The sequence below is a fragment of the Narcine bancroftii genome, chromosome 1, assembly GCF_036971445.1.
Source record: "Narcine bancroftii isolate sNarBan1 chromosome 1, sNarBan1.hap1, whole genome shotgun sequence".
Lineage (NCBI taxonomy): Eukaryota > Metazoa > Chordata > Chondrichthyes > Torpediniformes > Narcinidae > Narcine > Narcine bancroftii.
The window spans coordinates 486,181,273-486,197,230 of NC_091469.1; the positions used below are offsets into that span (position 1 = coordinate 486,181,273).

The 15,958-nt window shown below is 46.9% G+C and overlaps 1 protein-coding gene across 2 annotated transcripts in view; it reads right to left on the reverse strand.

Annotated features, from left to right (window-relative positions):
- gars1 (glycyl-tRNA synthetase 1) overlaps positions 1 to 15,958 on the reverse strand; it is a 51,283-nt gene that overhangs the window by 6,998 nt on the left and 28,327 nt on the right. The window contains exons 7-12 of one of the 2 annotated variants that reach the window (XM_069914954.1): positions 12,519 to 12,664; positions 9,987 to 10,136; positions 7,046 to 7,208; positions 5,390 to 5,554; positions 3,581 to 3,693; positions 1,483 to 1,623 (exon numbers count right to left, since the gene is read on the reverse strand). In XM_069914954.1, the coding sequence (XP_069771055.1) occupies positions 1,483 to 1,623; positions 3,581 to 3,693; positions 5,390 to 5,554; positions 7,046 to 7,208; positions 9,987 to 10,136; positions 12,519 to 12,664 (878 nt within the window). Of the gene's footprint in view, positions 1 to 1,482; positions 1,628 to 3,580; positions 3,694 to 5,389; positions 5,555 to 7,045; positions 7,209 to 9,986; positions 10,137 to 12,518; positions 12,665 to 15,958 lie in introns of both variants that reach the window. The other variant, XM_069914953.1, reaches the window with a different exon arrangement.

Here is a 15,958-nt window from a genome sequence, read left to right on the forward strand (position 1 = left end):
TCCGGCCCAAAAGGTCAACCGTTCTCTATCTCCCACTGATGCTGCTCAGCCAGAGTGTCTGTTCAGCCTGAATCTGTTGAATTAGAGTCTAGGTTGCTGCCTTCATTGTGCTTTTCCTTGTAGTTTTAGCGTTCTTTACTCTTGCTTATCTGTCTGTAAACTTCTCGCAACCTGTTGTGTATTTGCCTAGAATGCTGCAGTACCCAGTCACTGGCTCGGACCAGTGTGCAGAACACAAGGGATGCATACGGTCAATTCCTTTGTTAAAGATACTTCCTGAGCTACCTACTGGGTTACAGGCAGACCCGCAAGAAGGATCATGGCTGTAAACACATGATTTGTGCCTCGTTCTCGTCTTTCGAAGACCCTTCTGACAACACCATGTCCATATCCAACAAACCTTCCAAGAGAACTAAACGGACCTGGATTAGAAATCTCTCACACCTTTACGCAACAAAAAAAGGAGCTGGAGTCGGCCCATCAAGTCTGCTCTGCCATCCTCTGAGATTATGGCTGATCTAATGATAGGCTTATCGCCACCCAACTGCCTCCCTTCCCCCCCCACCCCCTCACCCCATTCCCTTAATTCCCCTGCGATACAGAAATCTATCCAACCTTGTCTTAAATGTATTTACTGAGGTCACCTCCACTGCTTCAATAAGCAGCAAATTCATGATTTACCACCCTCTGGGAAAAGCAGTTCCTCCTCATCTCCGTCCTAAATCTACTACCCCGGATCTTGAGGCTATTTCCCCTAGTTCTAGTCTCACCTATCAACAGAAACAACCTCTATCTCATCTTTGCCTTTCATAATTTTATGCATCTATTAGATCCCCTCTTTCCTCTAAATTCCAGCGAGTACAGTCCCAGAGGGCTCATGCCCTCACCTCCGGAATCAACCTAGTGAACCTCCTCTGCCCTGCCTCCAAAGTCAATACATCCTTCCTCAAGTAAGGAAATAATGACCTGACTCTCATGAGAGAAAGGCCTTTGCCCAGAATACATCTCAGCCAGATTTCACCCTCCTTATGCTCAAGGTATTTTCCCCAGAGGATTAGTGAAGATAGAATTACAGGATCAATCGGGATGGAGACATACATGAGACCTGCAGATGTTGAAATTCAAAGCTAAACATAATAAGCAGGTGGAACTCAAGAGGGTCAAGTAACATCCATGGGGGAAAAAAAGGGCTGACGCTTAAACCCTGACCCCTTGGCTTTTAGAACTACAGCATGGAAACAGGCCCTTCAACCCATTCAATCCAGACTGAACTATTTTCCACCATGCCATTGACCTGCCAAATCATAGCCCTCCATACCCCTCCCATCTTTCTGTGACGGGGCACAGTGCAGCTGAGCCCAAGAGATGGGCAGTGTTCCTTCTCACTGAACCGGGGCAGCACACAGTGGATGCACGTCCCAAACCAACCCAGTGTCCAGCGCAATGAGTAACCCACCCTCCGGGAAGATTATGGCAACTTACCCCTTTTCATACAGCTCCTTCTCCATCTCGGTGATGTAGCATTCATCACAGACACTCAGGTACTCCATCGCAATCTTGGCCTCCTTCTTGAACTCCTTGCCGATGGCACTCTTGTTGGGCTCAAACTGAACAAAGCTGACCGTTTTGTGTACTAAAGTTAAGTCCAGCACTTGGTATCCTAAAGGTACTCTGCTCAGTGAGACATCTCAGCTTTATACAAGGGAACGGTAGATGTTGAGACACTCCCACTCGTAGAAGACTCACAAAAGATGGCTGCAAAATAGGGGACAGTCACTTAAAATTTGCAGTGCTTAGAGAGAGGGTGAGGAATTTTAGGAATTCCCTATTTAAGTTGGACATAAACAGCGACCGGGTTTGAATCTGCTGTAAAGTGATTGCACCTTCTCCTACATCCATCTGCGACTGCTCTAAGTACTCCAGATCCCTCCCACGTTCCAAAGACATACAGGGTCAGTAGGTTAATTTGTCATGTGGAGGTATTTGGATGGCACCGGTTCATGGGCCAGTTACTGTGCTGTACAGCTAAATCTCCAAATAATTAAAATTTTAAGGGATTGAGGGTTATGGTTAGATTTTACATGTTCATGCCAAATAGCAAGACCAGTTGGGAAGAGTAGCACCTAATATTCCATCCGGTCACTCTCCAACCAGTTACTTTGGCTTCTCCATCTGTTTGTCCTGATTGTCTTTCCAGATCCCCATCTCCTTTCCTCCAACTCCCCGTCCCCTCTTCTCTAGCTCTCCCACCCATATCCATCTCCAACCTGTGCTTTTCCCCTGAACCTTCCTTCCCCCCCACCTTTTTATTCAGACACCTGCCTGTTTTTTTCTACTCCTACCTTCACGAAGGGCTCAAGGCCTGAAACGCTGGTTACTCTATTGTTGTTGTGTGACCTGCTGAGGTCCTCCAGCACGTTTGTGTATAACACAGTAGTCACGGCCCCTGCTGATTTTCCTGCTTAACTCCCACTTCCAGCATTGCGTCTCCTTGTATCCCTCCCTTATCCCACAGGTGTGCAAGGAGAGAGACACTGCAAGAGAAGTCCGGAGGTCTGCCAGGCTTTAACTATGCTGCTAAAGGGAACAGGGGGAATGTTTGCCCCCATTTCTGCACACTTTTGGTAATGCAGGTAAACGGTGAAGGCATCCTTGCCTTCATCGGCCTGGTCAGTGATTACAGGAGATGGGGCATCACATTACGACTGTTACCAGGACTGGTAGGGTTAAAACACAAGTGGAGGTTGGGGTTTTTCTCCCTTCAAGCGTGAGGAGGAGATTGAGGACCAATACAAATTGGGCAGCATGGGCTCGTGGGGCCGGACGGCCCTGTTACCGAGCTGTATGTTTAAATTTTAAAGAAAATTTTGGTTTGGCTTGAGGGGAGACGTGATAAAAGTTCGTAAAATTCTGAGAGGTACTGAGAGTCAAAATCTTTCTCCCAGAACAAAAATGACATGTAATTGAGGACATGCATTTAAGGTGGGAGATATTTTAAGGAAGATGCGTGGGGCAAAATTCTTTTACAGTGTCAGGTGCTAGCAGTAGTGGTGGAAGCAGACAGTAGTATTTAAATTTACAATATTTATTTTTATTTACAGGACGGTAGAAGCCAATTCTGCCCATTTAAACCCATGCTGCCCCATTAGACCCAAATTAACACTGTACGACTTGAAGGGTGGGAGGAAACTGGAGCATGGGGAGAGTGTACAAACTTCTTTCAGACAGCATCAGGTTCAAGCGTGGGTTGATGAAGCTGTAACAGCTTCGTGCTAATTGTACTGCTCGTGGTTTAGAGGCTTTTAAAAAGACATGAATAGCCAGGAAACAGAGCAGTTTCGTTTAATTCGGCACTGACGTCTCACACACACTGACTTTTCACTGTAACACTATGTTCTAGCTCCTCTACTTTGTACGCTTGTATGAATGTTCGAGTTGACGCTGGACTGAGTGAAAGAACCTCTCTTTTCACCAGGTGTAATGCGACAATTAACCCGTACTACTAGGTGCATTGATCAAGAAGGGTTGCTCATGCTGAGCCGGCTGCACGGACACCTGCCGGGGGTTTTCACTGATAAAGGATATGGGCTCCTTCAGAGGCTTCTCTGCGACCAGAGGCACCTTGGTCGCTCTGGAGTGACAAGCCAGGTCGTAGCACGAGCGGTCAGCGCAGCCGACTATTTCGATCCAGCCCTGCAGAGAGGAGGCAGGGGGAAAAGTTACTTGTTGTCTTCCTCGAAACCACAGAAAGTCAGTGTCGCATGGCACGAAACAGACCCTGCGCCAAACAATGTACCCTCCTGCTTCAGTCCCACTTACCTGCATCAGAGCCAGACCCTTCCATTTCCCTCTGTGTCCAAGTGTTTCCGAAAGGAAGCCAACGTCCCTGCCTCCACCACTTTGCCTGGCAGCACTTTCCGCATGAAGGACTGCGGAGAAGTGGGCAAAGCTCACATTGCGCGAGATTTACCCCACCCCTATCGCAACTCCAACCCTCAACTCTGATGGCTGTGTGGAGTTTGCGCATTCTATATGTGTCCTCCTCCAAACCACTCCACCGAGCTGATCCATTGTCCTACTCAACCCCACTCTTTTGCTGTCTCCCATAACCTTTAGCATGAAGCCCAACATCCCATAGGCCTTCTTAACTATCCTATCAACCTGTGCGACAACCTTGAGGGATGCAAGGATTTGGGCCCCAAGGTCCCTCTGTTCATGACACTCTTAAGTAACTAACCATTAACCCTGTACTCAGCCTTCTGGTTTGTCCTTCCAAAATACATCACCTCACATTTATCCGGATTGAACTCCATCTGCCACTTTTCTGCCCATCTCTGCATCCTGTCTCTATCATTTTGTAACCTTCGACAACCTTCAGCTCCATCCACATCTCCTCCAACTTTCGAGTCATCCGCAAACTTACTGTTCTCTGGTCCTAAGAAGCAAAGGCTGTTCCACAATTTCAGACACTCCACCTTCCATAGAATCATCAAACATTACAGCACAGAAGCAGGTCCTTCAGCCCATCTAAACTGTGCCAAACTATTTATTCTGCCTCATACCATAGTCTTCCATACCCCTCCATCTAATCTTAAATATCAAAATCAAACCTCCTCCGAACACTCCATGACACATTTCTCCAGTCACCCTTAACCCATGTCCATGAGTGGGAAGAGCAACACCCAATATTCCGTCTGGGCTCTCTCCAACCGGGTAGCATTAACATCGACTTTTCCAGTTTCTGACTACTTCTGTTCTCCCTTTTTCCCCATCCTTCTGGCTAATTTCCTCCAGTTCTCCACCCCCTTCCCTCTCCATTCACGAAACGATCCCCCCTCTGCTGATGTGCCCTCCCTTATCCACCTATTAACCCCTGCCTGTGGGCCTGTACTCCTCCCCCCAACATTATGTTCAGGCACATAAAGTTCAGGCACCTACCTACATTTTGTTCATACCTTGAAGGCCTCAAGCCTGAAACGTCAGATTATGTATCTTTATTTTTGTATATAAACTACGCTGTTTGACCTGCAAAGTTTCTCCAGTATTCTTTTTACTTCAATCATTGCGTCAACAGACTTTCATGTTTTACTCCTCCAGTTATTGTCTCATCTACCCTGAGTGGAAAGAGTCTGCTTGAATTTACTCTATCCCCCCTCAATTTCAAATGCCTTTATCAAATCCCCCCCTCATTCTTCTTCGCTCCAGGGAACAAAGTCCTAAAGTGTTTAACCTTTCCCTGCAACTCAGCTCCTGTAGTCCCGGCAACCTCCAAGTAAATCTTCTCTGCACTCTTTCAATCATATTGCTATCAAGCCAGTTCCAGAACATTTTCTATTCAAGTGGCCCTCCCTGAGGGACAGCTCGTCAAAGCGAACGGCCACGCACTTACATAGGAGGTCTTGGCCTCGGCATCCCAGCAATCACAGGCGTAGTGAGCCATCTCGTTCTCCATGTGCTGCCGGAATCGCAGCTTATTGGCCGACACTCCCACTTTGAGCAGGAAGAGGTAAATCCTCCCAATGAAGTATCCCAGCACAGAGTTATCGATGATCCTCTACAACAGAAGAAAAGGCAGCAATGTACAGAGGTCAATGAGCTGCATTCACAGTGCAAGAGGAAAGATTTAAATTTTAATCAAATGTTAAATTTAGACATACAGCACGGAAACAGGCCCTTTCGGCCCATGAGCCCAATGCTGCCCCAATTACACCCATTCCAGGATGAAGAGTTGGAGGAAACCTGAGCATCCAGAGGAAACCCACACAGATACAGGGAGAACGTACAAAGTCTTTACAGTCGGCACAGGATTCAAACCCATCCCAATCGCTGGAGCTATAACAGCAGTGCACTAACCGTCCCACCCAGATTAGTGTAGAGGGGCAACGTAGCAGTAAGCGCAAAGCTATTGCTGCACCAATGACCTGGGTCTGCAAAGAGTTTGAACGTTCTTCCCGTGTCAGTTCTGGCATCGGAGAGGTTTCAGAGAAGATTCACAGGAATGATTCCTGGAATGAAGGGATTAGCATACGAGTTAGGTTCGACGGCTCCTTGTACTCCTGCGAGCTCTGAAGAGTGAAGGGTCAGGGTATCAGAGAAGCATTCTGAAAGGCCTGGACAGAGCAGATGTGGCAAAGTTGTTTCCCATGATAGGGGAGTCAAGGACAAGAGGGCACAACTTCAGGATTAAGGGGGGGGCCATTTAAAATGGAATTGCGGGGGAAATTTCTTTAGCCTGTGAGTGGTGAACCTCTGGAATTTGCAACAAGGGGCGACTGTGGAAGCCAAGTCATTGGATGTATTTAAGGCAGAGATTGAAAGGTATTTGAATAGACAGGGTATCAAAGGTTATGGGAGATGGCAAGAGACTGGGGTTGAGTGGGAGAATGGTTCAGGTCATGATGAAGATGAACCAAATGGCCTGTTTTTGCTCTTGTACCTTATGGTCTTGTGGTCTGTGTGAGTTTCCGCTGGATGGTCCGGCTTCCGCCCAACCTTCCAAAAAATGTGCAGGGGTTGTAGGTTAATTGGGGTATTTGAGTGGCCTGGGCTCACGTACTGCATGTCTAAACAACAAGGCCTACCCTCCCCCAGTATCGGACCGATCCTCCTGAACATCCCAACTCAGGCCAGACACCAGAAAAGGAAGACGCTTGGCTGCTCAAAACTGTCCCATCCATCAACTAGAGCACCGCTGATTGCAACTCAACCTTGAAACTCCATCACAAACAATTTGGAAGATTTCCCAATCTGGAAAACATGCTGGTGCTCAAATTCATCCATTCCTGGAGAATCGCCAATGCTCAATGATAGCAGCAAGTGGGGTAGGGGGAGAGAGACAGCAAGTGAGCAAGCGCGAGATAATGGGGGAGGGCAAGGGTGAGAGAGAGCAGGGGAGGTCAAGGGAGGAAGTAAAAAGGGAAAGGCAAGGGAGAAAATTTATCAAAGTACAAAGCAAGATGATCAGAAGGTAAGGCCATTGCATTTATGATCATCCTGGAATGCTGTGGAATTAAACAGATCAGCCCAGACATCAGAATAAAAGTACCTGCTCCACGGCGTCCCCAAGCCGCTTCTTCTGTGCTGACTGCCCACTGGTCTGGGCTTGGCTGGAGTACAGCATAATCTCGAGATCAGCAACAGTGGAGAACTTGGGGTGATTCTTCTCTTTGGGATCCACAAAGTGCTCGATCTCTGCCATGGTGAACTCCCTGAACAGCAAGGGGGAGTTTATAATGCCATCCAGATAAATCTGTGCCGACATCCCAGTCTTTGCTGGTCATTTCATCTGCCCCAGACAGACAGAGGTTTGCGATGGATCTTCATAGGGACCCAACTACTAAATACTACTAACTGATTGGGGGGGGGGAAGACACCACAAAGCAAAGGAGAAAGCCAAGGAAACCTATTTGGAGTGATAGAGGATGAGCGATGACTAAATAGATTATGAGGAGCATGAACAGAGTGGACAGTCAACATCTTTTTCCCCCAAACTGATAATGGCGAATATCAGAGAAGAGCTGTTTAATGCGAGTAGACAAAAATTTAGGGGAGATGGCAGAGGTACCATATATGCCGTTGTATTAGACGACTCTGTATAGGACGACCCCAGAGTTTCCACCTAAAATGTTGGTTTTGAGCAACACCCTTTGTATAAGACGACCCCAATCTGGCGCTTACCACTGATCAGTGCATGCTATTAAATGAAGATCACCATATTTTACCGATCATTTAAAAGTTTAAATTTTATTTGTATATTTTAAAATAAAACACTGTCGGCTCCTGTAAAAGGCCATTTAAATCCTGTATGGAGCTGACAGCAGGTGGACTGGGTAGATGGACCCCGCTGAGGCTGGCGCTGATAACTAATGGGGCCTGTGTGAGATTGCATCGGAGCTGGTAAGAAGATGGCGGCAGTGTTGTGACTTCGTCGTCAAGGTTGTATAGAACAACCCACGAATTTAAGGTGAAATTTTAAAGTTTCAGATCATCCTATACAATGGCATAAAAGGAGTTTTTTTTTAAAAACGGAGCAGTGGGTGCCTGGAATGCATTGCCGAGGGTGGTGGCTGGTACAATAGGGACATCCATGGATGCAAGTGAAATGAGGTGGGGGGGGGGGCGGGGGTGTGGTTATGGATTGTGAGGGAAGGGTTAGATTGTTGTGGAGTATATTTATATAGGTTGGAACAGCATTGTTGGCTACAGAGCATGTGCTGTTCTGAGTTCTAGCAAGCCCCTTTCACACTTGTAAGTGATCCCAGGAATTAACGGCCAATCGGCCTTGAAAGTGTGTAGTGTGAAAGCAGGGGATTGACGGCCTCGACTCCAAGTACAATCCCCGGTGTCTGCAGACACCGACCAGCGTTGCAATCAGGCAAATGCGAAATAGGTAATAGCATTGCGGAATTGAAATCACCCAAGATTTTACGCGAGTGCAGGAATGTGAAGGAAGATTAAAATGAAGGTATAAACTTTGCCGTGGGAAAGTCGCGGCAGGAGAGAGAAAAAGAGGAAATAAATAGCAATAGTGGACAATTTTTAAACAGTGTGGGAAAATTGGTAGCGTTATTGTGCACAATTTATAAGACCGTGGGGAAAAGCAACGGCAGGCTGGTCTTCCCTTCATGCATGCACCTGGGCATACAGCCCTTTATCTGCTGTATGGAATTCTGGGAGGACAAATCCGCCATTGTTTTTTTCCCCACGCTATATAAATTGTGTACTATTGTGCTACCAACTTTCCCACCCTGTTTAAAAATTGTCTGCTATCGCTATTTATTGCTCGCACTTTCCCACGGTCCCTTATAAAGGTTTATATAGGTCCACACAACAACAACAGGGGCTGAAGGGCTCATTCTGTGCTGTACATAAAGCTTAATTATGTTATAATTAGGCACGATTAATTCTGTTCAAATATAAGATCATAGTACATTGATCAGGATTTAGGGCAGGTCCACCATCACTCGATGCGTCATGACCTCACCGGTAGAAGGTAGAACAGTCCTAACCCCAGGGATGGCTCCTTGCAAGTGTGAAAGCATTCAGCATCCCAGTTCGGAGTGGTCATGTGTGAGAACTCAATCTCCCATTCCTATCCTGGGACACTGAACTGCCGATTTAGTGGGAATGCAAGTGTGAAATGGGCTTCAGATACAGAAACCAACCATCCCCAGGTGAAACATTCTCCTTCAGATCCCCTCCAAATCTCTTCACTTTCTCTTGAACCTCTGGCCTCTGGTTTCGGAAATCTTTGCAAATGCAATGCTGGTGTTTCTTGAAGAGGAACAGAATACACGTGCAGGATGTGAAGTTGAGACTTTATAAGGCACTGGTGAGACCTCACTGAGTACTGTGAGCTGTTTTGGGCTCCTCATTTAAAATATGCTGACGTTGGAGAGGGTTCAGAGAAGGTTCACAAGGATGATTCCAGAAATGAAAGGGTTATGAAAAACAGCTCTTGGCCTGTACTCACTGGAATTTAGGAGAATGGGGGGGAAGGGGATCTCATTTAAATGTTTCTAAGGTTGAAAAGCGTGGTCAAAGATGTAGAAAGGTTGTTTTCCATGGTGGGAGAGTCTAGGACAGGAGGGCACAAGTTCAAGATTGAAAAGTAGGCATTGAGAATAGGCATTCGGAGAAATTTCTCAAGCAAAGAATTTGGTAAATTTGTCGCTACAGGCGGTTGTGGAGGCTGGGTCATTGGGTGTATTTAAGGCAGAGATTGATAGGTTCTTGATTAGCCAAGGCATCCAAAGTTATGGGGAGAAAGTGGGGCCGAGTGGATCAGCTTGTGATTGTATGGTGGGACAGAATTGATGGGCTGAATGGCCTATTTCTGCTCCTTTGTCTTATGCTAATAGAGGAAACTTTCACACTGCCATTAGATCCTCTCTACAGCCTCCTCTGCTGCAAAGAATACAATCCCAGCCTCCCCTTAGAATTAAAATACTCCAGATAAACCAACAAATTGACACAAATCTCCTCACCTGACGCGGATGAGACCTGATCGTGGTGAGATCTCGTTCCGGAACGAGTTACCGATCTGGGCAGCAGCGAATGGAAGCTTTCCCTGATTGAATTCCAGCAATCGTTTGAAATTCAGGAAAATCCCCTGAGCCGTCTCTGGTCTGAGGTAGCTAGAAAAAAAAACGAACGGAGGTGGTGGGCTTCAGCTCAGCTCCCCACATCACACTTGCTCACGGCAACCTCCTGAGAATTATACTCAGCAAAAGCAAGTTTCTGCTCACCAACAAGCACCACCTTCGCCCTGAGGAAGGACTTGGGAATGAAACGTCAAATGCCTTTTTGCTTCCTGTGGCTGCTGCATGACCTACTGAGTTTTTCCAGCACTTCTGTGCACCCCATCTCGAAAATCCCATTTGCCAGTACAATGGATGTAGCCTTCTCTACCTTACCTCAGCCCAGGAGAAAAATTAATCAGATCCCCTCTTAAATCAATGGTCTCTAGCTGTAGACACCTTTGCAAAGGGGAAGTGTTTCCCACTATCTAGACCAGTGGTTCCCAACCTTTTACTTTCTGCTCACATCCCACTTTAAGTATTCCCTATGCCCTAAATGCTCTGTGATTGCTTAAGGTGGGATGTGGTGAGAAGGGAAGGTTGAGAATCACTGCTCTAGACCCAATTGTTACTGAAATATTTTGCTTGAGAAAAATTGTCATTGGCCCATTTCCTTTGGAGTTCTGAAACCGTGCACATAACGAGTCCATGAGGGACAATTAAAACAGTGGTTTTCAAACTTTTTCTTTCCACCTTAAGCAATCCCTTATTAATCATAGAACACTTATGGCATAGGGAATACTTAAAGTGGTATGTGAGTGGAAAGTAAAAGGTTGGGAATCACTGAATCAAGGCGCATCAAAATTTTATGTTCTATAGAGCCCATAGCAGAGAAACCTTTTGGTCCCTCTTGCCCGTGACAAACTATTGTTCTATCTAGTTCCATCAACCTCCACTCAGATCATACTCCTCCCATCCACGAACTTGTTCAAATGTTTGTTAAATGTCGAAATTTGAGTCCGCAATCACCACTGCCTCTGGCAACTCGTTCCACACACTCACCACTCTCTGGGAAGACATTCCTCTTAAATATTTCCCCTTTCACCTTGAGCCCATGTCCTCTAGTTCTTGTCTCATTTAACCTCAGTGGAACGTGCCAGGCTGTAGTATCATATTACTTATCATTTATCTGCCCCTCTGCCCACCCACCCACCCATTTATTTATCGATCTATCGATAGTAAACCCCTGTTATCTGGAATCCAAGCAACCAGCAGCCTCAAGTCATCAGCAAAAGAAAATTGCAGAAATAAAGGTAAAAATGCTCAAATTTAAAATTAGCCCCGTCATTAGTTCACCAATCGTGCAAATCACAATCTCAAGCAACTGTTAAATTCACTTTTAGAATAACCATGTAACCATTTACAGCACAGAAACAGGCCAGTTTGACCCTACTAGTCCATGCCGAACATCTTCTCCCTCCTAGGCCCACTGACCAGCATTTGGCCCATAACCCACCACACCTCTCCCATCCATATACCTATCCAACCTTTCCTTGAATATTAACATCGATCTCGCTTCTAGCACCACTGCCTGAAGTTCATTCCATACCCCCACCTTTCTCCTAAACTTTTCCCCTTTTACTCTCAATCCGTGTCCTCTTGTTTGAATCTCCCCCACTCTCAGTGGAAAAAGCCTGTTCACATTGACTCTATCCATCCCCCTTATAATTTTGAATACCTCTATCAAATCACCCCTCAACCTTCTACACTCCAGAGAATAAAGTCCCAACCTGCTCAACCATTCCCTATAACTCAAACACTGAAACCCCAGCAACATTCCCGTAAACCTCCTTCCTCTGCCTGCTCTCTATTCTGTTTATATCCTTCCTATAATTCGGCCACCGAAACTGCACACAATATTCCAAATTTGGCCTCACCAGTGCCTTATACAACTTCAACATTACATCCCAACTCCTGTGTTCTATACTCGGATTTATGAAAGCCAATGTACGAAATGGCTTCTTCAACACCCTATCCATATGTGATCTAACGTTCAGAGAATTATGTAGCATGACTCCTAAATCCCTTTGTTCCACTGCACTCCTCAACTGTCTACCATTTAACGTGTCTGTCCTATTTTGATTAGTCCTACCAAAATGTAGCACTTCAGTTATCAGTATTAAACTCCATCTGCCATCTTTCAGCCCACTCTTCTAACTGTCCTATATCACCCTGTAAGCTTTGATAATCTTCCTTGCTGTCCACAACACCGTCAACCTCTGTATCATCTGCAAATTTACTAATCCAATTTGCCACTCTATCATCTAGATCGTTAATATATATGACAAACAGCAGTGAACCTCAGTACTGATCCACTCATCACCGGCCTCCAATTCAAAAATTTGACAATAAACTTGAACTTGGTTCAAGCGTGGTGACCAGAACTGTACACCGTCCTCCTCCTTTCCCCAACTAAGTGCAGTGAGTAATACATCTTACCCTGGCATGTTGCCCCCAGGTCCAATGGAGGTCTGGAACATCAGATTGAAGGAGATGGGATTAGACAAGTCATTCCCAGTGACTGGAGATTTAACGTTGTAGTTCACAAACAGATCTGACAACTCTTGTTGATTGTAGTTGTCCATCTGAAGGTTTAAAAAAAAACAAAATACAAGAGTACCATTTCTTGGCAGCACCAGGAAGAAAGAAGAATGCTGCTCGCAGTTTCCAAATCACCTGCATTGCTGGGACCTACCCACAATCTTCACGGTGGTAAGGGTGGCATGGTGAGCATAGCTGTTAGTGTAACGCTGTTACAGCGCCAGCAACTGGGGTTAGAATCCGGAGCTGTAAGGAAAACCCATGTCTGTGTGGGTTTTCCACGGAGGCTCCGGTTTCATCCCATGATTCAAATGCACCAGGGGTGTAGGTCAATTGGGTTCATGGGCTGAAAGAGCCCTGGTACCATGCGGTATGTGTAAATTTAAAATCCTGGGATCACCCCCCTCCCCAGAGAATGAGAGAGGCCACTATACAACATTAACTGTCCCTCCTTCCAGTGGAACTTAACAATGGACTTCACAGGCCAATTTTCAATCCCGAATTTTTACCAATCTGCCGTTCTTTGCTTACACCAGAAGAGTTCCTCCACCCCATTGCACCATCAATTACTTCAAAAGACTAGAAGTTATATAGAAACTGATAGGCTTTTATTAACAACAGAATGGAGGTTAAATAGGACCGGACTGGTGGCTGGTTTCATTTTTTTACCTTTCAGGGGCTTTTCTTTAAGGGGGGGTGAGGGGGGTGGTGGGAATGTCCTGGACAGTTGTCTTTATCCAGAGGTCTGTGGGAGGAGCCACAGGCACAGTCAGCCAAAGGGCATGAACTATTACAAGTACTGACACAGCCAAAACATATACAGTGGTTTACCACATTCACCCTTCGTTTTAGAAAGATTCCAGTGGAGTGAAGTGAATTACACGTTATTACAAATTGAGCCCTGGACGGTCTAGAACACTTGCACGTTGCCGTCGTCTTGGTAGATGCATGGCAACGGATCTGACATGTCATCTACTGGGCCTGGAGTTAGCATGCCATGGCCCTGGTGCATTGTGGGTAGCGGTAGGTGAAGGGGGAGTGGGGTGGTTGGCAATGGTCACAGGGTCTCCTGAGGGCACCAGGTCCTGAACGGAGACCATGTCCTTGCCCCCATAGGCATGTTGGAGATTGGCGTAGAGGAGATGGACCCTTTCAACCAGGGGTCAGATCTATGGCTCCGCATGTGCTTCCGGAGTAGGACCGGCCTTGGAGACGTCAGCCAGGATGCCAGCGTGGTCGCTGAAACGGACTTCCTGGAGAAGGAAAACTCCTGTGGAGTGGCATTGGTGGTGGTACATAGGAGCGATCAGATTGAGTGCAGCATATCAGGGAGGACATCTTGTCAGTGGGAGACTGGAAAGCCTCTGGACCATAGGGCTAGAATGGTTTTCCAGAGTAGCGTTCTCCCTTTCCACCTGCCCATTCCCTTGGGGGTTGTAACTGGTGGTCCTGTTCATGGTGATGCCTCTGGCCAACAAGTACTGACACAGCTCGTCACTCATAGGACCCTCCAGATACTGTGAATACATCAGGGGTACCCAAATAGGGTGGAGATTGCACAGGGCCTTGATGACTGTGGCAGTCATCATGTCTGGGCAGGGGTGGTAAATGGGAAACGTGAGTACTCATCAATGACGTTGAGGAAGTACACATTGTGGTCAGAGGGGAGGGGTCCTTTGAAACCTATGCTCAAGCATTCAAAGGGGCGGGTGGCCTTTATCAGATGCCCTCCGTCTGGTCGATCGAAGTGCGGTTTGCATTCCGCACAGACCTGGCAATTTCTGGTTATGGTCCTGATCTCCTCGATGGAGTATGCAGATTGTGGGCTTTGATAAAATGGGAGAACCTAGTGACCCCGGGGTGGCAGAGGTCGCTGTGGAAGGCTTGTAACCAGTCTAATTGTGCGCTGGCACATGTTCCACAGGATAGGGCATCTGGGGGCTCACTGAGTTTTCTGGGCTGGTACAAGATATCGTAATTGTAGATGGAATGTTTGATTCTCCACCTCAATATCTTATTGTTTTTGATTTTACCTCACTGCTGGTTGTTGAACATGAAGGCAACAGCACGTTGGTCAGTCAGCGAGGTAAATCGTTTGCCGGTGAGATAGTGTCTCCAGTGCCATACCGCTTTAACAATGGCTTGGGCATACTTCACAACAGAGGAGTGTCAAATTTCTGAGCCTTGGAGGGTGCAGGTAAGGGTGGCGGCCAGGGCGAAGTCGGACGCATCGCTCTTCACCTGGAACAGGGCAGGTTCATCCACAGCGTGCATCGCGGCCTTGGCAATGTCTGCCTTGATGCAGCTGAAGGCCACATGGGCCTCTGACGTCTGGGGAAGAAGTAGATGTGACGAGAGGCGGGCCTTGTGAGCATAATTAGGGACTCACTGGGCATAGAAGCAGCCCAGGAACCTTTTCAGGGCTTTGAGGATGTGGGGAAGGAGGAGTTCCAAAAGAGGGTGCATGTGGTCGGGTTCAGGGGCAATGACTCTGTTCTCCTCGATGCAGCCAAGGATAGCAAGGCAGGTTGTGCGAAATATATCTTATTGTATGTGAAGTTAAGGAGTTTGGCGGTCTGGAGGAATCTTTGGAGATTAGTGTCATGGTGACATTGTTCAGATACGGGAATATGACCTGCAGCTTGTACTGGTCTACCATTCAGTCCATCTCCTGCTGGAAGACCAAGACCCCATTGATGACACCAAAGGAAACCCTCAGGAAATGGTAGAGGTGGCCACCTGCCTCAAAATATTAGTGGTCCTCTGGGTGGATGGGGAGCTGGTGGTATGCTGGCTTTAGATCAGTGGCGGAGAATACCTGATATTGAGTGATTTGGTTTACCATGTTGGATATGTGGGAGAGAGGGTACACTTCCAGCTGCCTATATCTATTAGTGGTCTGACTGTAGTCAAAATGACCATTCTGTGCTTCTCCCCATTCTTTACTACCACCAGGGACTGGTGCTGGCTTCCATGATCCCCTCATTCAGTACCCGCCGCACCTCCAACCTAATAAAGCTCCCACCCCTGTATCGCCGACTTTTGGTAGCAATGGGTTTTCCTTCGGGGGTGAGGTTAGCGAACAGCGGTGGAGAGGTGATCCTGAGGGTTGAAAGGCTGCAGGTCATGCGTGGTGGGCAATCTGCAAGTGGGAGGAGAGGCTGGGTGGTTTTTGCAGGTAAAGCTCAGTGGGCAGTTTAATAACTGCTGGTTAGACAGTGAGGGAGGATGGAGCCCAACATACTCCATCATCACACTTTTAAGGTGGCACTGAAAGTCTGATCCCTGCAGCACAGCGGCGCAGAGCTGTGGCATCACATGGAATTTAGTCTTTGTAG